Here is a 23,871-nt window from a genome sequence, read left to right as displayed (position 1 = left end):
GTCATTTTTTCATGACTTTTAACTTATTTTCTATCCACAAACTACAAAAATCTTCATTTGTTTCTGGAGATCTAGAATACACAATTTTGGGGCATAATATTTTGTATAATATAAATATAAATTTTGAGTTATCTTATTCCTGTGAACTGATGATGACAGTTGAATACTTTGCTCAAAATGCTGGTGAGGATTTTGAAAACCTTTGCTTGACTCTCCTAAGAGGATAAACAAATGCTAAAGGATGGTAAGGTTTATATGCTAACTGGCAAATTCTTAAGGTTTATTTTACTGAGCCATAGCAAATAATTTAAGAGCATCTCATTCCACACTGTACGGGTCAGTCCTTGCAGGCTATCCGTCTCTGTAACAACTAGTCAACTCTGTCACTGTTGCACAAAAGCAGCCATAAACAATGAGTATGGCTGTGTTCCAATAAAACATTATTTATGGACACTGAATTTCATATTAATTTTCATGTGCCTTGAAATATTCTTTTTTTTTTAACCATTTAAAATTGTAAACACAATTCTTACCTCACAAGGCCATGAAAAGCAGGCAGTGGGCTGGATTTCACCAACAGGCCAGAGCTGGATCCCGTACAAAGGCTTTTATATGTTACGCAAAATGTTTAAAAATTACAGGCTCCAAATCTAGAGACAGGAGACTTATGTTTTTTTAGATCTCTCATTTTAAAACTTATACCAAATAAGTTCTCTACTTTCTGGATAAATATACTCACATAAGAGAAAAAATAATTCAGAATACAAATTCCTACTTTAAAAAAACAAACAAAAAAAACCCCCCAGAAAGCTGTAAAATGAATGTCTCACCTTAAAACATATAATTAGGAAACACTTAAATTTTTACTCTATGCAATATAAAACAATATGCATAGATATGGTACATAATTTTTTAGTTTTTAATTTAGGAAAAAAGACAATGAGGCAAAGATATATAAATTTCTCTATCCCTTTTATAAAAGTTGCAACTGACACCAGAAATCTCTTGCATGTACAACCATCAACTCTGACTACAATATGAATTATACCTAGGATTTGGAATTTGCCAACATGAGTTCTGGATGCTCTATTAAAAACAAACAATTATATCACAGAACATTATGGCTTCTACAAACTTTGAGACACTTCTGAAAAGGAAACGCCTGCCTCCGTAATATAAGGAAACAACAATATTCTTTCCATAGTCATAGAGTATAAAAAAACTTCACAGTCTGATTTACCTTTATCAAAGGTAAAATGATTCACGGTTACATTTCATGGATTATTTTGATGCTCAGTGGTTCCTAAACACAAAATACATTCCGCATGAACTCTTATCTGTTTGGGTTTTCCAAAGCAAGACACCAATACAAAATGTATTGAATTGGCTGGCAGAAGTCAATGGGCTAAAGAAAAGAAATTAAATATAAATGTTTACCAACTTTTATCCATTTTAATTTTAAACAGCTTTGGGTATTGAGACCTAATTGGTTTCTTGTGTCTATCCATTATGAACATAATTCAATCTTCTATTTTAAGACTTCTCAGGGTCACTATTTTGCTGTGTATTTCACTGAACGTCGTACAAGATCATCTCGTCCAACTTCAACCATCTGTTCTTCCCAAGATTTCATTTCGTTATAATAACGAACTTTATCATCTTTAGCAAGTTGAATATATACCTGAGAAAAAGTGTAATCGTTAAAATGATTTCTTTAGAGGAATCTTTGCAATTAATTTCTGGAATGCTTTCCTATATATACTCTAGAAATTACCTTACTATTATTCTACATATATAAGGAGGGATTGGAAACGAATGTTTTTGTGAGATAAAAATTAGATGAAGAAAGGTAAGAGATAAAGATTTTAAATATTAATGAAGTTGTTACAATTTCAGGGCTTGGAGTATGGAAAAGGAACAGGGGCAGGGTGTGACCATCACTGGATACAGTGACACTAAGTTATGAGTGACACTTTTAAATACCAATTTTATTTGCAGTCAAAAGCTACCAGGGGGCTTCCCTGGTGGCGCAGTGGTTAAGAATCCACCTGCCAATGCAGGGGACACGGGTTCCATCCCAGGTCCGGGAAGATCCCACATGCCGCGGAGCAACTAAGCCCGTGAGCCACAACTACTGAGCCTGCACTCTAGAACCCACGAGCCACAACTACTGAGCCCATGGGCCACAACTACTGAAGCCCATGCCCTAGAGCCCCTGCTCTGCAACAAGAGAAGCCACTGCAATGAGACACCCACGCACCGCAACAGAGAGTAGCCCCCACTCGCCGCAACTAGAGAAAGCCTGCACAGCAACGAAGACCCAACACAGCCAAAAATAAATTAATTAATTAAAAAAAAACAAAAAACAAAAAAAACCTAGCAGGGACTTCCCTGGTGGTCCAGTGGTTAAGAATCTGCCTTCCAGGGGCTTCCCCGGTGGCGCAGTGGTTAAGAATCCGCCTGCCAATGCAAGGGACACGGGTTCGAGCCCTGGGCTGGGAAGATCCCGCGTGCCGCGGAGCAACTAAACCCGTGCGCCACAACTACTGAGCCTGTGCTCTAAAGCCCGCAAGCCGCAACTACTGAGCCTGTGCGCCACACTACTGAAGCCCACGTGCCTAGAGCCCGTGCTCCGCAGCAAGAGAAGCCACCACAATGAGAAGCCTGTGCACCACAATGAAGAGTAGCCCCTGCTCACCGCAACTAGAGAAAGCCCACGAGCAGCAATGATGCAACATATGTATGTATGTATGTATTTACTTATTTATTTATATATAAATAAATAAAAGAATCTGCCTTCCAATGCAGGGGACGTGGGTTCAATCCGTGGTTGGGGAACTAAGATCCCACATGCCTGCCGTGGTGCAACTAAGCCCACGTGCCACAACTAGAGAGAAGCCAGCACACCACAAGTAGAGAGAAGCCTGTGCACTGCAATGAAGAGCCCATGCCGCAACGAAAGATCCCGTGTGCCGCAACGCAGCCAAAAATAATAAATAAATAAATAAATATTTTTTAAAATAAAATAAAATGAAGCCAATTAAAAATAAACTACCAAAAGAGAAAAGCCAAACTGGTTCCAAGAATATGAAAATAATTTTAAAATACTTTGTGTAATATAAGTATATCACATGAATCAAGCCTTGCTCTAACATATTCTCACAGATATTCTAACTAGACACTTGAGACTAAAACCATACTACTTACTTGCTTTTGAGAACTAGAGAGATTTTTCCAGCTTTCATTTACAGCTTTCAGCTTTACCTGTAAAACAACATATCTTTAAGTACCAGATATAGGGATTTCAACGATTAAAGAAAAATTTTTTTTATTATTCATTCCAATAACAAACACTCAGATATCAAGAATCACAAGCAAAGATTCATCAATTCTTAACATCTTTTCTAAGTAAAAATTATTAAACTGTTAAAATGTACAAAAATTAATGGTATGAAGGTATTTAAAAAGGTATCTTTTTAAAATCTGAGATATAATTGACATATAACATTAGTTTCAGGTGTACAACATAATGATTAGGTATTTGTATATATTGCAGAATGATCAGAGTAAGTCTAGTTAACATCCATCACCTTACATGGTTACAAATTTTTGTGTGTGATGAGAACTTTTAGGATCTACTCTCTTAGCAACTTTCAAATGTGCAGTACAGTATTTACTACAGTCACCATATTGTACATTGCCAGGACTTATTTATTTATAACTGGAAGTTTGTACCTTTTGACCTCCTTCACCCATTTTGACCCCCACCCCCACCCACCAACTCTAGCAAACACCAATCTGTTATATGCGTCTATGAGCTCTTTTGTTAAGATTCCACATATAAATGAGATTATACGTTGTCTTTCTGATTTTTTTCACTTAGCATAATACTCTCAAGGACCATTCATGTTGTCACAGATGGCAAGACTCCCTTATTTATGATGGCTGAATAATATTTCACTGCATATACACGTTTTCTTTATCCATTCATCCATCAATAGACACTTAAGATTGCTTCCATGTCTTGGCTACTGTAAATAATACTTCAGTGAACATGGGGGTGTATATACCTTTTTGAGTTAGTGTTTTAGCACAAGGGTTCTTTCTACCACATCCTTACCAACACTTGTTATTTCCTGGGTTTTTTTGATAATAGCCATTCTAACAGGTATGAGCTGATATCTCATTGTAGTTCTGATTTACATTTCCCTGTTAGTGATGTTGAGCACCTTTTCAGGTACTTGTTAGCCAGCTCTATGTCTTTCTTTGGAAAAATGTCTATTCAGATCCTTTGCCCATTTTTTAATCAGATTTTTTTTTTTTTTTTTTGCTGAGTTGTATGAACTCTTTAAATCATTTGCAAATATCTTCTCCCATTTGATAGGATGACTTTTCATTTTGTTGATGGTTCCTTTTCCCGTGCAGATATTTATCTTTTTGGATTCAGAAACATTAATATTCAAGTATAAACTACATTCTGTCATAGACTAACTTCAAAGACTAAGTGTTTTATTTCCTCTCTGTAGCTTAATGTTTTCTTCTAAAATTTGTGCCAACATGTTTAGGTGTAGTCATAGGAAAAATACAACACCAGTTCTTATTCTACTTAGCTGAACTTAACTATGTGACTTGGAAAAAGTCATATTACCTCCCTTAGGCTTGGTTCTTCATCTATAAAACTAAAGGGATGCAGGGATCCCATAGCGGGAGGAGAGGCAGAGAGGAGAGTGAGTACACTTCACACAGCTTGTGCTGTTGCTACCAGAGAGCAAAGACTGAAGGGAAAAATGGGTGGGTGGAGAACAAGGGGCAGAGAAGAGACAGAGGGACAGGAGAAGGAGAATGTGAGGGAAAGAGGGATATGGTTTGAAAAGTACCTGTTTAAAGCTAGGAGAATATCATCAGTGATTTTAAGGAGAAGTGGAGTTAAAACAATGAACTTTACTATTCTGACCAGAACTTTGACTGAATTTTATTTTCCTATTAAGAAAAAATGAGGTACCAGATGGTATCCAAGCCTATGTTTTGAATATTTTAAACTTACCTTTTATAAACACATTTAGTATATTCAGGGACAGTTACTAAATAACTGTTCTCTTAGCTTTGGAAAGAATTGCTTTGGGCTTCCCTGGTGGCGCAGTAGTTAAGAATCCACCTGCCAATGCAGGGGACACGGGTTCGAGCCCTGGTCCAGGAAGATCCCACATGCTGCGGAGCAGCTAAGCTCACGAGCCACAACTACTGAGCCCGCGCTCTAGAGCCCACAAGCCACAACTACTGAAACCCGCACATCTAGAGCCCGTGCTCCACAACAAGAGAAGCCACCGCAATGAGAAGCCAACGCACCACAACGAAGAGTAGCCCCCGCTCGCTGCAGCTAGAGAAAGCCCACGCACAGCAACAAAGACCCAACACAGCCAAAAATAAATAAAATAAATAAATTAATTTTTTTTTTAATTGCTTTAATGCTCTCAATTCTTTCATAACATATCTTTTTGCTTATATTTAATCCATAGGGACTTCCCTGGTGACGCAGTGGTTAAGAATCCGCCTGCCAATGCAGGAGACACGGGTTTGATCCCTGCTCCGGGAAGATCCCAAATGCCACAGAGCAACTAAGCCCGTGCTCCACAACTACTGAAGCCCACGCGCCTAGAGCCCGTGCTCACAACAAGAGAAGCCACTGCAATGAGAAGCCAGCACACTGCAACAAAGAGTAACCCCCACTCACCACATCTAGAGAAAGCCCATGTGCAGCAACGAAGACCCAACATAGCCAAAAATAAATAATAAAATAAATAAATTCAAAAAATATATTTAATCCATAAAGTTTCACACTCAATGCATTAAACAATAATTTATGAAGTTGCATGAATAATCTTTCAACTAAAAAAATAAATCATGAAAAAAAATTAAAGGGATGGAAAGATATTTGCTTTTGTTGCTTCCTAAAACCCCATTAAATGAGCCCTTCCACCATGTGAGGACACAGTGAGAAGGTGCCAGCTATGAACCAGAAAAGGGCCCTCACCATGATGGTGCCTTGATCTTGTATTTCCTAACCTCCAGAACTGTAAGCAATAAATTTCTGTGGTTTATTTATTTTTTTAAAATTAAACTAAAATTTCTTAAGGCATAAAAACCACATGGACAAAGACAACAGGAGAGGGCAGTACTAACACAGCATTTTGGAAGCTGAAAAGCAGGTGGAGAAATGATACCTAAACCCAAAAAAGTAAAAGGCAAATTGATTTACAATGCAGCACCAGACAGGTATAAAATAGAGGTGAAGGTCAGCTAAAACATGAGGATTGACTGAAAGTCTGTTTAAAACAGAGGTTAAATCCCCATCATGGGCAGATTCTATGATAGTCATCGTCTTAAAAGGGTAAAATAGTTACTCTGTGGATACCCAGTACAGTTGGGGCAATGGTAACATGCTGAAAACAGGGAGATTTAGTGAAAATGTATATCCCAGAAAGAAAAGCAAAAAAGGCCAAGAGAAAACAATACAGAAAAGCTAATAAAACTAGAGGACCAGTTCAGAAGATGCATAAACAAATAATAAGAGTTCCAGAGAGTCAGAACAAAGAAAAAAGAGAAGGGGAGAAAAAAGAAAACGGATCACTGTCAAAAGACCAACAATCAAAACGGCTTTACACTTCTCAAAAGCAATTTAAAAAGCTACCAGAGAAAGGAGCAATATTTTTAAATTTTTCAAAGAACATGATTTCCTAGAATTCTATGTCAAGTCAAACTATCAAACAAATGTAGACATTTTTAGACATGCAAGAACTCAAAAAATTAATCTCCCATGTACTCTTACTGGGGGAGATGCTGTAATAGAATCAGTAAACCAAGAAAGACAACAGAAGAAGCAAAAGCACCACAAGGATGATGATGAAGATCCAGGATGTCAGCTATGCACTAAGCATAGAAGGCAACAACCAAACTGGAACAAACAGAATATTTAATGAAACTGACAGAATACTTAATGCATCTAATGTACTCTAATGTACTCAAGCTAGTGAATATTGAAGAATTTGGGTGGAATTATGGATAGTACATAAAAAACTAAGCAAATACAAAAACAAGACATAATCAATTTCAGTGAAAGTTTTGCCAGAAAGGAAAAATAATCATAGCAAATGGAACACCTCAGCTATGAATATGGTTTACATTATCATAATAATGTTAAGTACTCAATGTTGATCTAAACAAAATTATGGTAACTATATTGGGAGGTAGGATGATGGAAATGTGAACAGTGGAATAAGAAAGAGTTAAATGTTCATCAAATAGTGAGAGGTAATGCCTAAAATATATGTAATGCTTAGAATTAAAAAAAAAAATCAGGAAGTAACGATACAGAACATTATTTAGAAATATGGAGGTAAATACCACAAGAATCGACTAAAACAGAATGTATTAACTCTGGAGTAAGGAATACACGGTAAAACTAGTATCTTTCATAACAAGCCTTATTTTGATTCTTTAAACTATGAGGGTGTATTTTTTACATGAATAAAAATGATATAATTGAGTTAATTTTAATTTCCAGGGATAAGGCCCAGCCATGAAGCTTCTGAAGTGATTCCAAGATGCAGTCAGAGTTGAGAACCACTGATTCAGGATTCTCAAGCATATAACCTTCTTATACTAATAAGAAAACTATCAATAAATCCAAGGTAAGTTAGTGACTGAGCAAATTCCAACTAAAAAAATAAATAGGCTTGCTTTTTTAGTAATGCAGGGCCATGGAAACTAAATTTAAAATCCCAAGGGGAGTAAATCAGTAAAAGTATATAGCCAGGAAAAAGTACATCACATATATACATTATTTAATCATATGTTCAATAGGATTTGTAAAATGATCTAAGTAACCCAAAGAAGCAGAGTGGCAAAAAACCTATATCTCAGATTGACAAGAATTAGGAATCTGAACAGACAACTTCTCTTACCATGGCTTATTATAAAAGGAAAAAAAGAATTGTCAATTTGGAGCCTCTAAGAAGGAAATAAACAAAACACTAAGCCACAGCAGGAACAACAAGCTTTTTTTTTTTCTGCACATTCATATGACATGCACATGTGTAATACATTCCTGTGGGCAAAACTAAAATTTTATTAAAGGATATAACATGAAGCCATAGGTTACACTCAAATCCCAGTACAAAATATTACACCTCAACCCTACTTTCCCAGTGACTGTAAAACAGTTAAGAACTGCTGGATAAGAAGTCTCCAGAACTTTAACAACCCTATAAAGCTGAAAATTTTATATGTTTTCTGAATTTTAAAAGTTGACTCTCTCTCTCTCTATATATAGGCAGCTACATATTCAAATTAATTGTATGTGGTAAGAAAAAGGATTCATCTTTAAAAGAGATACAAGAAAGAGGGCCTTATTTGTATATAATATTTGTTTATAGTAATTTACCACTTTTCTTCACCATTTGACATGTGGCACCCCTAAAATTTCCTGTCTAGGTATTTTAAAACTTAGAATAAACAAAAATTTTAAAAATAAACGGTTCTGTTTTACCTGTGATGTACCATCCTTAGCTTCCTGAAAGCGTTCAGCTATAAAAATGTTATAAGCTGAGCGAGGTCTTTTCGGTTTTCCAAGCATTGTTAACTCCTAAGTAATAAAAATGGAACAGTGAGATAAAGTTTTAACCTCTATGAGACTTAATTTCACCTACAGAAAAACTTTATTCACTACTATGCATTACAGAATGTTCTTTAAAGTGAACATTATGATTCTTATATAAAGCATGTGATTGTTCCCTCTTGGGGTCAGAATTTTTATAGTACTGCTTTGAAAATTCTAATAGATTTTGTGAGTTATTTTTCATACAAAAACATTTCCTTTACATATTATTTTCACGGTCTCCATGAACTGAATAACTGAGCACATATGTACAAAATCTTTTTGTACACTACCATCTCCTTGGCCAAAGCACTACATGTCTCCACCACAACTCAAGAACATTAGAGTATCTGTTTAAAAATCTCTCATTTCATTTCCTTCCCTGCATGTCTCTCAACCTTTAACCCTCAACAGATATGTTAATTTCAATTATTTTTACTAGGTATCAAAAGGGGTCAGGGGGATGCATTATCTAATGAAAGATATTGCATCATCTTAACTTATTTAGTTGCTGAATTTGATAGTAATTTGTAAAATGATGGAGCTTTTAATGGCAATTTGGTTACAGTCAATAACAAACCCAACTTTCATTCATAAGTAAAAGTAGGGCTTCTCTGATTTACATGTAGAGATCACTTTCATGGCCCTGAACCTCTCAGTCAGGAAACTAGGCATTTTACAACTTAACTATGCATTTCCCCTTTTGCTTCTAGAGCTACTACTAGGGATTTCTCTCCTAGGTGCTTCACCTCCAACTTCCTGGTTCCCACACTTCTCACCTACTCTCTAACCAGTTGGAACTGGGAATCTAATGGAAAGAAAAATTCCAACAGAGAGAAAGAACAGAAACACTCAGACTTCAGGTTTCCGGTTCCACATGTAAGAAGTTTGGAAGTCACCACTCCATCCTAACAAGTATAAAGCTGAACAGACTGGAAAATCAACAAATCCTCTTGGATGCACAGAAGAGAGGACACATGGCAAACTGCTGCCCCCAAGACTGAAGAGACAGACACAGACAAGTGAACACAGGGAGTCTAGGCTTACCGGAGCAGAGACTCAGGAATGGAAACCAGTGCCGGGGAGGAAACTGAACTGCAGTTAACAAACTGCTGGAGGCTCCATGCGGACAACTCTGAGAGTTACCCAGTCATAGGAAGGACCTCACATTGTGAGGTTTATCCCCAGGAACCTGACCAGATTCCAACAGTAAATATCAAGAAAAATCCCCTCTTGCTTTCAGCAGGATGAGAAGAAAAGGAAACACTTTGAAATGCCTGAGCATTTTATTATTCTTAACAAGGCCTGCCCTCAGGGGAAACTAGTTAATCAGAACCTAACCTGCTGGTATACTATCAGAGCCTAACTGACTTCAATGAAAGGAAATACCTGACTACAGCTTATTCTAGCCATCCTGTTCCACCTACAAAGGGGAGAAAAAACTGAGAAACACTTGTGAACTTCACAGTGCCAAGGCATAGGCTCATTAAAAGACCAAGACGTAATCACAGGACTGTAGAATGCTTCCCTTGTCCCCATGCCTTACCACATTACTAAGGCCTATATACAGCATTTCCTTTTACCCAGCACATCATGTCCAGCTATCAAGAAAAAATTTCAAGGCATACTAAAAGGCAAAAAACCTAATTTGAAGAGACAAAGCAATCCTCAGAACTAGATATGGCAGGGATGCTGTAATTATCAGACCAGAATTTTAAAACAACTGTGATTAATATGCTAAGGATTCTAGACAGCTTGCAAGAACAGATGGGCATTGTAAGCAGAGATGGAACTCATAAGAACCAAAGAGAAGTGCTAGAGGGACTTCCCTGGTGGCGCAGTGGTTAAGAATCCACCTGCCAATGCAGGAGACACAGGTTCGATCCCTGGTCCGGGAAGATCCCAAATGCTGCGGAGCAACTAAGCCCGTGAGCCACAACTACTGAGCCTGCGCTCTAGAGCCCGCGTGCCACAACTACTGAAGCCCGCGCACCTAGAGCCTGTGCTCCGCAACAAGAGAAGCCACCACAGTAAGAAGCCCGTGCACCACAACGAAGGTAGCCCCCACTTGCCGCAACTAGAGAAAGCCTGTGCACAGCAACGAAGACCCAATGCAGCCAAAAATAAATAAATAAAATAAAATAAGTGCACAATCATTTTTTTAAAAAAAAGAAGTGCTAGAGATAAAAAACACTAACAGCGGGAATTCCCTGGCAGTCCAGTGGTTAGGACTCCGAGCTTCCACTTCAGGGGGCACAGGTTTGATCCCTGGTCAGGGAACAAGCTGCATGACGCAGCCAAAAAAACCAAAAAGAATCCTCAAAAACCCAAAAGCAAAGAGAACAAAGACTGAAAAGAAAAGAAAAGATAACAGAATATCCAACAATTATGGGACAACTACAATAGGTATAACACACATGTAATGGGAATATGAGGAGAACAGAGAAAGGAACAGAAGAAATATTTGACTAGGAAACCCCTTATATCTGCCCAATCCTCATTTCTGGTCCTCCCCACTCTAAGTACTGGTTTGGGTGCATTAAGTAGAAAGGGAGAGCAGAAAAGGGAGAGTAAACCCTAGTTCTCAACCCTCCAAATACCATCCCTATGCAGAGACTCTTATCTCTCACTCTTAGCATCTTTTCTGGCTTCCTTTTACTAATTGGATCAGCAGTCTCAGATTACAATCATTGAAATGAAATTGGGTGAGTCCTCACCCGAGTGCTAGGAGGGCTTAAGACATTAGGGTTAGGGAGAGAGATCCTAGCACCTCACATTAAAGGCTAGAATCTACTTTTCCAGAGAAATAGTTTTAACTCTGATGACCCTTTTCTATTGTATATGTACTGGACCAGCAAGTTCTCCACCTCACACCTAATACTACAGAAAGATGTAGTCTAACTATCAAACAATGGAATTTATATGGATTAATACCTTAAGCTGGAAACCACTAATTTTGAAACATGTGGGGTTTTTAATGAGGAAAAACAGGATTTCATCCTAAAGGCACTTCTTATTTGATAAGATACAATAGGCACTTTTTAAACATTGTTAATTAATTCAGTCTATTAAGCAATATTCAGAATCAAATTCACCATTACCTATAGAACAATTCAAATCAGTAGGTTACTCTAGACAAGACCCAGAAGCAAGATTCTTGCTATTCGTGATTTGGCTGTTTTATAACTCTGTTCCTACAGCTTTCATGCCAGTCCTAACTATATATCTTAAATTCAGATGCATCCAGAAGTAGCAAAAAGGGTTTCCAAAACAGACTCAAAGGCAAGTGGTTCTAGTGGCAGAAGGGAACTATCCTATTTTTTCCTAACTAGAGTACACTTGATGACATTCTACCATATCATCAAAATAAGACAAAAACACCTATACTCATAGATATATATATTTCAGTTATTTGCCAAAGGAAAAGAATATTTCAATGATACTCACTCTCTTTTTTATTAACGCTTTCTTTTTTAAACGTTTCTGCATGATTTCTTTTTCCAAAGATACAATTTGACTTGGAGTTAGTTGTTCTTGAATTCTGTTTATCTCTTCTTTGTATGCCTGCCAGTCTGTCCTGTAAGCATCTTCATATATCTATAAATAGAAAACTCATATAAGAAGTCAATAAACTGTTGTTGACTAATTAAACATAGCACACCTGTCAGGGAAAGACAACTGCATGACTTCAGGTAAAGACAGACTGAATCACCAAGTGAAAAATGTGCTCTCGGATCACATTTATAAGTCACGTATTTTTCATATACATGATTACCGAGGGGAGAGTCCAGTAATTAGCCTTCAACTTCAAATTGCTGCCAACCCTTCATCGCCACTCCCATACATCCATATTCTCATCATTTATGTGGATCAGAAGGTATGAAGTTCCTTTGTAGATAATGGATGTTAAAAAAAAAAACTCTGGGTCATCTGGTTCCCTAAAGGACATGACAATTATTCTTAACTACAGAATAACTGGTCAGCAATGTTGAAAACTTATATGCTTACCTTTTTCTCTGCATCAGGAAGTTCCCTCCATAGCTCAGCGATTTTTTTAATTAGTTCTGAATTTTTCGCATCTATGAAATGAAATAAAGTAAAAATTGATGTCACAATTTTATGTCTCAGGATCAATTTCTAAAGACTTCCAGGAAAGCATAATCCATTAGCTCTAAAATTAAGTATTTTTACAGATACCTCTATACCACACACAACTTAATACAACGATTTAGCTTTTCTCTAACCAACTAACTTAAATACGATAAATAATTTAATATTTTCTAACATTGTTAAAGTCTGTTATCTAATAATTAGGGATTATCACTTACCACCAAAATGGTCCTCAGAAATTGATTACTAGTTTAAGTCATTGCGTAATCAGTGTCTACAAATTTTTTACTTCACATTTCAATCAAAACATTTTTTTCAAGTCTTTCAGGAATTATCAAGTTCATTAAACCTGACTAAACAACAAAATATAGTCTTGATTCATGTAACACCACCTTGTATATCAATTACAGAAATACCATTTGCTAACAAACTAAATTATACTAAAACCAATTCATTATTCCCCATTGCCTTCCTCATCTTAACTGGAATGACAGGGTAAAAATGATTTAACAAACCACTTGTTAGTTTCAACTCCTACATTTTAAAAGATATGAGTACTGAAGCATGTCTCTTAAACCAGTTCTTTATAATGTAAGACTATTAACAGCTCATTTGATTTTCACAAGTGCCCTGTGATGTACTGCATGTGAAAAGGCTTTTGAAATCATAAGCAAAGGTCAGCAATTACTAACTTAGTCATTATCTTTACACTGTAACCTAAATAAAGACCCACACCCTTTCTAGGGAGTCAACAAACCTCCTAACTGGAAATCTTTCAGGAACTCAAGAACTGACTTTCAGTGAAAAAGCTCCTGAAATTAACAGTAATTTGTGTAGAGCTTTAAAGTTTACATAACATGTCCACATAAGTTATTTCATTGTAACTTTATTAATAATTCCCAGTGGCAGAAGCAGGAGCTAAGCAAAAGCTAAAATGATTCATCAATGGTCCTCTGGGCCAATGGCAAAAAGGCCCAAAATTCAGCTTTTTCATCCTCTTCCCTGGGTGCTTTCCACTTTGCATGTTATTTTAAAAATACCTTTCGCTAGATGTCAATTACATTTAAAGCATTTTTATTTGGTAAAAAATATGTTATACCTCCTGTTTTACAGAACATCAAACAGAATGGTTATGTTTCTGCATTCACTGGATGCTTTGGTAGTGAAAATCAAGTTTCCAATTTAACTGCTTAGTGGCCTCTTTATTACATCAAAGAAGAGTATATAGCCCAAACTCCTCACCTGGGTTCTGAGCTTTAAATATGGGTAGCTGTTCTTTAGAAAATCGAACGTATGAAGTCATAGGCTTCTTTGGATAACCAATGAAGTTAGATGAAAACCATCTTGGTACATTCGCAAAACTACATACAAATAAAAAGAAAACAACCAATGTTAAGCATTTAAGTGCCCATATTCGTAAGGATCTGAACAGAGATGCCAAACAAGATGTCATCAAAATGCTATATATCTGACACCTTCGACAAGAAAGATAATGACATTTAAAATCCTGTCCTATCCAGAAGCAAAAGCTTCCAAAACTTAAGTCTCAAAGCCCTTACCTCCTAGGAAGGGCAGACAGTGGAGGAAAGCGTGTACACTCCAGCTCCTGGGCCCCGCCTCCTTAATGCCTAGATGAAGGCAGGAGACTCTAGGAGCGACTTCGTAGGGAAAGCAGAACGGGGTGCTCCAAGGTTAGACAGTAAAAAGGGGCGGGGAGGAGGGGAAAGGTAGCCGGAAGCAAGGCACGGGGTACTGATGCAGTAAGGCCTGGTCTCAAAGCCACCATCCCCGTGGCAAGGTCGAGGTCTGAATCACAGGGCCAACTCGGCCCTGACCTTTTAGGAGGGGCAGAAAGCGCAGAAAAGCGTCTACATTCCAACCCCAGGGTGTCCTGAGCCCTGCCGCCTCCGGAGGCGCAGGCGAGCAGTCCTACCTGAGAGGAGAGCGCAGTCGACTGCCACATCCCGCGCAGAGGTCCGCTCCTGACTTTCCCAGAGCACTCAGCACGCCCCACACGCCCCGGAGAAGCGCCATTGCATCCGCAGACGAAGCACTGACCAGGCCCCAATCTCGTACAGCGCCCGGGCACAATAAAACAACCCCAACAAAAACGACTTGAACCCGTAGCTACCCCCCAATTTTGCTATCAGGCCCGCCACTCGCAAGGCACTATGGGACGTCGGTTAACATCCGGTTTAGGTGGGGGCGGGGCAAGGAAGAAGGCGCAGGCGCTGTAGTGGGTTCCTTGGTGGGCGGGACTACGAGGAAGTAGGAGGAACTCGGGGGCGGAGAAGGGAAACCGCCTCCCGGCTCAGCAGTGCCTCGAGGGGGCACTGCTAAGCAGCTTCTGCCCCCATCCGCAGCCCGCCCTCCGCAGCCTGTTCAGCCGCTGGCCCAGGAGGCTGACAGAGGCACGGCGGTGGCCTCACCCGGACACGGTACTGGCTGGCCTGTGATGACGGGAAGGACTAGTACGTAACAGACAATTTTACCACAGTGTAGCTGTGCCGCCCACGCTTCTCTGAGGTCAGGTTGCTGGGTGCTACGCGCCCAGCAGAGTGTTAAAGTGTTCAAGCAGGAGCTGGAGCTCAGAGTCCAAAATTACTACCGAGGAGGGGGGGTGGGGCATGGTTGCAAACCTTAAAATGCAGATTCCCAGGCCTTGCAGCAGAGCCAGATTCAGTATGTCTGTGTGGGTCCCAGGTTCCTCAAGGTTTAACAAGTTCTAATGCCAGTGGTAATGGGACCACATTAAAGCAATACCGATCCGGACCATCACCCCATCCACTGTGACTACCACTGACGCAGTCTTCAAGCTTGACATCCAACCCCTGCTTAATTTGTGGGGAGGAGACTTTGGCTAGTTAGTTGCCCAGAGACTAGAGTTCTAGCCTCAGCATTAACGTCTTGATCCGGGAATGTCGCATCCCCTCTCTAAGATTTAATTCCCCCACTGCAGCTGAGGACGCTGGACTAGGTCAGCGTTTTCCCAACCAAAGCCCTGAGAACGTGTGACAAGTATGCCTTGAGATTTTTTCTTTTTTTAATAAATTTATTTATTTACTTTTGGCTGTGTTGGGTCTTTGTTGCTGCACGTGGGCTTTCTCTAGTGGTGAGCGGGGGTTACTCTTTTTGCGGTGCGCGTGCTTCTCATTGCGGTGGCTTCTCTTGTTGCGAAGCACAGGCCCTAGAGCGCGTGGGCTTCAGTAGTTGTGGCACGCCGGCTCAGTGGTTGTGGCTCACAGCTTCTGGAGAGCAGGCTCAGTGGTTGTGACGCACGGGCTTAGTTGCTCTGCGGCATGTGGGATCTTCCCGGACCAGGGCTCGAACCCTTGTCCCCTGCATTGGCAGGCGGATTCTTAACCACTGTGCCACCAGGAAAGTCCTGCCTTGAGATATTGATAGATGTGCTGTACAACCATTTTCCATGTGGACAATGGCATGAAGAAGTTGGAAAGACCTAAACTAAAGCTATGGAAGGGTCCTTCTAGCTCTCACATTCCATTTATTTCAAAGATAGCCACCTCCTGAAACAGCCTTTCCTCTGTTGGATAGCTTTGTTAGAAAATTCTTACCAGTGTAATATTGAGCTGAGAGTCTGTAGCTTTGAAACATTGGTCCTTCGGTGCCATAAAAGATTAAGCCCACTTCTTCTTTTAAGTGGTAAGCAACTATCACCACTTCCTTTTCACAGGCTCTCAGGATTGAAAGGGACCTTCCAGGTCATCTGTTCAAACCTCTCACCCTGTCATGGAAGAAACAGGACTGGGTTTTATTGTTTGTTTTTTTCTGAGTACATACTATGTACAAGGCCCCAAACAAAGATAGACACAGCATTCTCCCCACCTGCAGTGAAAACTAGTGGCAGAGGCAAAGAAAAGAAGAGTTGCAGTACAGTGTCAAGATAGAGGTAAGTATAGGCTAGAATTCCTTATAATTACATTTTAGCTAATTTCTGAAATAATTTTTCTTTATATTTTTCTAGAGTGTTTTTATTCTTTCAGATGTTTGATATAAAGTTAAACTTCTTTTGGATATTTAAAAAGCTTTTTGTTGTTTTAAAGTGTCATTTTCATAAATCTTGCTATAAAAAGTTCTTATAAATCTGATCTATAACATTTCTGTTTTCATCAGATTCCAATATTCTATAAAACTCATATACATTGCAGTGATAATTTTATTCCAAACTCAGCATTTACACAGAAAATATAATTCTACCTACTTACTCACACTGTCTTTGAACAAAAGCATATGGCTTCATGTATATTTACTTTATAAAACTTGAAGACTTTTCCAGACTTTTCCAGGGTTCTATCCCTTTATTTTGTTTTAAAATTTCCTCTGCTCCCAGTGTTTCAGTCCCAACTGACTTCAGCTATCAGTTACATCCTCATGGTTTCCTATTTCATATTGAATCCAGACCTCTCCTTTTACGCTCACATCTATTGGGTTGGCCAAAAAGTTCGTTCAAGTTTTTCCGTAGCTGTAAAATCTTATGGCAAACCCGGACGAACTTTTTGGCCAACCCCAATATATAGCCACTGGCATCTTTACCATCATGTTTCACAGATACCTCAGTTTTCCCTGAACAGAATTCACTATCTTTCCCCTATCTTGAACTCCTTCTCTTGGTAAGAGGCACCAGTATCCCGTTGGAATCATGGAAGCCAATAACTTGATAAACTATTATATAATCTCCCTCATTCACACTCCTCACCCATCAACCAACTAATGATAAGTATTGCTGATTCTATTTCATTAGCCCCTCTAGTAAGTATTTCCTCCTCTTCCATCACATTGCTATAGCTTTTGATCAGGCCAGTAGTGTGTTGGTAAATCAGCTCTCTGAAAAGAGAGCCCTAATTTGTAGTGTTTGCTGAGATCTATGGTGTAAATAAATACTCACATGGCTGATTTCAAACCACCAACTGAATGTCACTGAACCTGAAGTTGGGAAGAAATATACATAATTGGCTTTTCAAGCCAGTACCAGTCAGCTCCTGTATGCCACTGGTTCACAACGGCTCTGCTATCTTTTCCCAAAATCTTACAGTAGTTTTCCTACTTTCTTTCTTTTTTTTTTTTTTGGCTGCATTATGCAGCATGTGGGATCTTAGTTCCCGGACCAGGGATTGAACCCATGGCCCCTGCAGTGGAAGCGCGGACTCTTAACCACTGGACTGCCAGGGAAGTCCCCAGTTTGCCTACTTTCAGTCTTACTTCCCTCCAAACTGTATTTCACACTGTCACCAGGTCAGTCCTTCTAAAAGGCAAATCCCATTCATTCATTTGTTCATGAAGTATGAATGGAGCAGCAACTCTGTGCCAGGCAGGCAATGATCACATTTCTGTACTTGAAACCTTCAATGGTTCATGATTACCCACAGAATCAAGTTTAAATTCTCATATATGGCATACAAGTCCTCCATGAACTGGCCTTTCTCCTCCCTCTAAAGCTTCATTCCTCACTTCACCTTTGCTTGAAATAGTTTATTATTTAAATATCCATTTCTTGTCTGTTAATAAATACATCAAAGGACTTCAATTTGGCTCTGAGTTTACCGTTGCATTTTGTGTGATATGCCAAAGTTATGGAAATTACTGGATAAGCATACAGACTTAGAAGTTAGACAGATCTAAGTTCAAATCCCGTGCTTGTTACTACCTGTGTGACCTTGCTAAATGACAATCTCTCTGTCCCAGAGTTTTCCCCTCTGTGAAATGGGAACAGTGATAGTTGATTCTTAGGATTGTTATGAAGATTAGAGAGTGTATAAAAAGTTCTTACTACAGTCCCTGGCACAGAGTAAAAGCTCAATAAATAATAGCTATCTTTTTTTTTTGGCCGTGCCATGTGGCGTGTGGGATCTAGTTCCCTGACCAGGCATGGAACCTGTGCCTCCTGCGTTGGGAGCACAGAGTCTTAACCACTAGACTGCCAGGGAAGTCCCAACAGTGGTTATCATTATCCTTACATTATTCATAACAATTATTATTAGCTTCTAAATAATTATAGGTGTAGTATGGATTGTATCCAAACAAAAAAGTCATATTTGCATCACAGCCCTGTCTTTTATTTTGTCATTTCCTCTCCCGATTAAATAACATACGAATTATATACCAGCATTGCTCCTCTCTTCCTATTGAACTTTTAACACTTCTTAATTATTAGTGATGTTTTGAGCATAAACACTATGGTAGGTGATGAAAAATTAAAACAACACACACTTAGGTTGGAATTGTTCTTTAATGTTTTCAGAACATCTTTATATAACTGTATTTGATTATATGATTCACGAATTGAAGAAGTAGACAGAGCAAGTATTATCATGATCATGGTTCCCAATTTACAAATGAGAGAAATTAAGTTCAGAAAGCCCATGTCACAATGTTACAACAGTTAATAAGATGTGGAAATGAACACCTGGTTCTTCCAATTCATTGTCTTGCACTTTTCCCATTATATCAGACTATCCCTCAGACTCAGTCAACACATCACATCATTCCAGCCCCAGATATCTTCCTTGGATCTTCTAGACTATGTGAACTCATATTATTTACTTGTGACATATATAGCACTCTGGTTGTTAATCTTTTTTTATGTGTACATAGTTTTTTCCTCAGTAGATGGTAAGCTATACTTGAGGACAAGACTAAGTCTTATGCTTCTTTCTGTCCCCTGTAATACTAGCATAGTACACTGAGCATGATGGATGGATGGAGGGAGGGAGAGAAAGAGAGAGAGGGAGATTAAAAAATGTAAAAAGATTAGTTTTGCACAAATTATTTATATACAAATTTGGCACCACAGGAAACAGCAACTACCTGTTAGAAGTGTCATTTGCCAATAGAAGGGACAGTTATGTGTGTAGATGGGAACAATGTAAAATTTGGGAACATATATATGAAAGCAATGATCATGGTTTATTGATATTGCACACTAGTAAAGCTGAAAGTAGCACCAATAAATAGCAGCAGCAGCAGTCAGAGACCACGATAATTCCCTGGTGAATAAGAGTTAGATCCATAGTTATCACTTGAAGAAAAAAATATTCCTAAGAGAAAGCAGTCTTGCTTTTGTAATTATAATGGACAAATAATCCAGCTACAATAGGAACAATCACCCAGTAGGTTTAGCATGAGGAATAGACTTAATTCTGAACTCATAAGTAAAATATATTTCTAGAAATAAGATTATACTGTAAACACCACATCTAAAGACAATGTACTCATCAGCAATTAAATAGCACTGTGATAGGCATTGGAAGTGGTACAAAAAGGATAAGACATCGTTCCTGTTTCAAAAAGTTTACACTTTGGGGAAATAAAGTATAAACACACACAAATTATAAAAGTATAACAATTCTTTGCAGCAATATAAGAAAAAATATATAATCTGAATATCTCCTAGCTTATCTTTCCTGTAAATCAAGATTTTAATAAAGTATGTGAAGAAAACTACATGTATAATTTTTTCCTTCAAACCATTTTCATTCACTTAGGGTCTATTATCACCTCACAGCAGTTTGCCTTTTAAAACAGTACACATGCCACGCAGTGCAGCCAAAACATAAAAAACAAAACAAAAACAAAAACAAAACAAAACAAAAAAACCCCAACAGTTTACAAAAGGATGGAAAGGAGAGAAAAATTCTAAAGAAAGATCTATTGCATGTTAATAGTTCCCAGATATCTAAATTAGTTTATGAATTACTTCTCAATTAGAATAAGGTATGCAACCTTAATTACTAAGAAGGTATCAGAGTTATTTTTAGCCATTGCTATAGCAGTATTATGCAAAATAAATATAGGTTTTCTATTTTAAAGCTGATTCTATGAGTCAGCAGGAGGAAGGACAAGTAAAAAGGATAACTATAATTTTATGCAAATTATAAAACCCAAATTCATATTGCTGGATATTCCTGAAAGCCAACTTAAAGAGTGGAAGAAATTCAGAATGATTATATTGAGGGAATAATGCTATTAATAAACAAGATAACCTACATTGTCTGCCCTCACATTGTAAAACACCGGATCAATACAAATGGTAATAATTATAATTTATCACTCAACTACATGGCAAGCATGTTAATATATTTTGCTTCTAATCCTTTCATAAATCCTACAAAGTGGAATTATTTGTATTGTACAGGTATGAAAACTAGTATTCAGAGAGAGATATATAGGAAGGATTATCTTCCTTGTTGCATCTTGTTAAAAATCTCCACCTATGAATCCACAGTTTGCAGCTTTGAAATTATATTTGACTCTATGTAAGCATAATATAGGCAATTCAGTCATGAGGTTGCAATAGTTTTTGTTTGTTTTTTTTTTCTGGCTGCACTGTTCGGCTTGCAGGATCTTAGTTCCCTGACCAGGGATCGAACCTGTGCAGCCCTGCAGTGTAAGCGTGGAGTCCTAACCACTGGACTGCCAGAGAATTCCCAGTTTTTTTTTTTAAATATTCCCTTACATTTTATTGTTTCTTTTCTATCCTTGTAAAGACTCCATCTGGGGACTTCCCCCATGGTCCAGTGGTTAAGAAAGACTCCACACTACCAATGCAGGGGGCCTGGGTTCGATCCCTGGTCGGGAACTACATCCCACATGCTGCAACTTAAGAGTTCAAATGCCACAACTGAAAGATCCCACATGCCGCAATGAAGATCCCACCTGCTGCAGCAAAGACCTGGCGCAGCCAAATAAATAAATAAATATTTTTAAAAACACAGTTAAAAAAAAAAGACTTTCTTGACTTATTTAACTAATTTGTGGCTTGCTAAAAATAACATCTGAAGTTCCTTTATTTCTTCATTCATTCAGTCATTCAGGCTTGAATTTTTTAAAACTATACACACACATATGCATGTGTGTGCATGCATAAAAAGTGTGCAAAATTATACACACAAAATTGGGTTTAATGGTGATTATACCTTAGTATTGCAGGAATGAGTAGATGGTACTCAATTTTTACTTTATATAGATCTGTATTGTTTTACATTTTTTCCAAAATACAACGGTAATATTTATCATTTTAAATATATATGAAAAAAAAAACTCCATTCCTAGTAGAAGCCAGTACTATGCTAGAAAATGCAATAAGTTCTAAAAATACAAAGGTGACTAAGGCATGATCCATCTGTTTAAATCTGCTGGGAGAGTAGGGAATGGCTTCACAGAGTAGGTGACATTTGAACTGTTTTTTTCAAGTGAGGAAGGGTGGAGGTGCGTTCCAGAAAAGGGAAACAGTATGTGCAAGTCACAGATATGCATGAGGGCATAGTGTCCTTAAGAAGACAAAATATATGTGAAAAGGCGTAGTATGAGACAAGTCTAAAGAGGTTGGGTGGCATTAGGTTGTGAAGGGCTGTGTGTAATATGCTGAGGAGCTTGTTAGCAAAAGATGGACAAATAACTTTTTAGGCAGCTTAAACTCATTTTTAGAAAAACCTCTTTGGTAGGAGCACTGAGAGTGATGGAAGTGAGGAGACTGTAACGAAGGAGGTAAATTAGGAGGTTATTGCTATGATCCAAGAAAGAGGTTGAGATTCTGAACTAAGATTCTGCCATGGCTCATATGCCAAAGGCATTTCTAAGTACAATCAGCAGGGTTTCATTCACAGGTGGAAGCCAAGAATGATTCCGAGGATTCTAGTATGACAAATTATTCCAATTCCAATTCTACACTCTGCTAAATAAATAGCCCCAAACGCATGCTTTTATTACATCATTTTGTTGATTAAAAACTTACACTGATCTGGAACCTAGAAAAATGGTACAGATGAACCGGTTTGCAGGGCAGAAATAGAGACACAGATGTAGAGAACAAACGTATGGACACCAAGGGGGGAAAGTGGCAGGGGGGTGGGGTGGTGGTGTGATGAATTGGGAGATTGGGATTGACATACATATACTAATATTTATAAAATAGGTAACTAATAAGAACCTGCTGTATAAAAAAAAAATAGAATTCAAAAAAAAAAAAAACTTACACTGATTTCTTACAGGCCATCAAATCAAGGTTTCACATCTAATTAATCTGCCTTCTACACCTAATCTTTTCTCTCATTAACTGCACACAGACCAAGGCCATTTTCACTTATTTTTACTTTATTATCTTTGGTTTCTCTTATTTGAATGAATGCCTTCCCCACTTAAATATGCCATTTAAAATCCTAAGTATCATCTGAGGCCCAGTTCATTCATTTATTTATTCAATAAATATTTGAGCTCTTGTGGGCCAGATACTGTGCTAGGTCCCAGGGAGTCAAAAATGATAAACACTAAGGATCTCATGGTTAGTGATACTGATAATACAGCATGGTAAGGGCACTTATAAAGATACACACTGGGGGTAGAGTGATGTCAGCACTATGGCTGAATAAGTTGACCCTTGCTTGTGCCCTGCCCCCAAGAAAAATTTGGCATCTATCCATGGACAGAAGTGCCTTTGTGAGAGCTGTGAGCATCTCTGCCAAGGGATCTGGGAGGAATCTTGCCCACCTGTGTGTTGGGTAATAGACATACAGAACGTGGTCCTGGTCCTGGCTGTGGACCCTGCAGTGGCCCATGAACTGGCTCCAGCCCCTCACAGCCACAGCCCAGGAACTCCTGCAAAACACTGTCTTAGAAAATCACTTATGGATGAAAGAGCCATTGTGGAAGTCCAGGTTTCCAGCAGAGAACTTCCAGGACAATGTTGAAGCAAAAAAAAAACAAAAACAAAAAACAAATACAAGTTTGGACACATTGGAGAAGGTAAAAGAAATAGTTTGACTTTACTGCATCAGCCCTCCCCCAAGACAGCACAGCTTAGGGCCAAGAGAGATCATCTGAGCCTGTGATATCTCTAACAAGGGAAAGTGAGAGTGTGTGCGTGACCACCTGGCCTCCCCAACTGTGGGGAACACAGAAAGGAGCTCATTTCTCTCTCAGCGCATCCAGAATACTGAATCATGAACTTCAGGACTGGGGAGTGGGAAGAGGCTGGGGTAGAATTCTTGGAGAGCATTAATGGGACACGGCTCACAGTATGTTGTGGACTTCATCAAGAAACCATAGCTGCTGGGGACACATCACCCATGGTCCCCCCAACTGGTCCACGAGCA

The 23,871-nt window shown here is 38.6% G+C and overlaps 1 protein-coding gene and 1 long non-coding RNA gene across 5 annotated transcripts in view; one reads left to right on the top strand and one right to left on the bottom strand.

The window, feature by feature from the left end:
* The window catches only part of LOC309642314 (transcription factor A, mitochondrial), a 49,461-nt gene extending 34,509 nt beyond the window's left edge, over positions 1–14,952 (bottom strand). Inside the window, exons 1-7 of one of the 4 annotated variants that reach the window (XM_082423770.1) lie at positions 14,697–14,951; positions 14,006–14,124; positions 12,662–12,732; positions 12,101–12,250; positions 8,546–8,641; positions 3,208–3,264; positions 1,276–1,681 (exon numbers count right to left, since the gene is read on the bottom strand). In XM_082423770.1, the coding sequence (XP_082279896.1) occupies positions 1,553–1,681; positions 3,208–3,264; positions 8,546–8,641; positions 12,101–12,250; positions 12,662–12,732; positions 14,006–14,124; positions 14,697–14,797 (723 nt within the window). In that variant the 5' untranslated portion in view covers positions 14,798–14,951 and the 3' untranslated portion in view covers positions 1,276–1,552. Of the gene's footprint in view, positions 1–1,275; positions 1,682–3,207; positions 3,265–8,545; positions 8,642–12,100; positions 12,251–12,661; positions 12,733–14,005; positions 14,125–14,696 lie in introns of those variants that run through there. The other 3 variants (XM_082423768.1, XM_082423769.1, XM_082423771.1) reach the window with 3 other exon arrangements.
* Positions 14,953–15,135: 183 nt separating this feature from the next.
* On the top strand, positions 15,136–22,477 carry LOC309642409. The gene is made up of 2 exons (XR_014253170.1): positions 15,136–15,234; positions 16,458–22,477. It is a non-coding gene; the product is annotated as an uncharacterized lncRNA (long non-coding RNA).
* The last annotated feature ends 1,394 nt before the right edge of the window (positions 22,478–23,871 follow it).

The sequence above is a fragment of the Balaenoptera physalus genome (assembly GCF_965194825.1).
Source record: "Balaenoptera physalus genome assembly, chromosome: 14".
Taxonomy (NCBI): Eukaryota; Metazoa; Chordata; class Mammalia; order Artiodactyla; family Balaenopteridae; genus Balaenoptera; species Balaenoptera physalus.
Note: the sequence above shows the minus strand (reverse complement) of the source record. Positions and strands in the feature narration are given on the sequence as shown.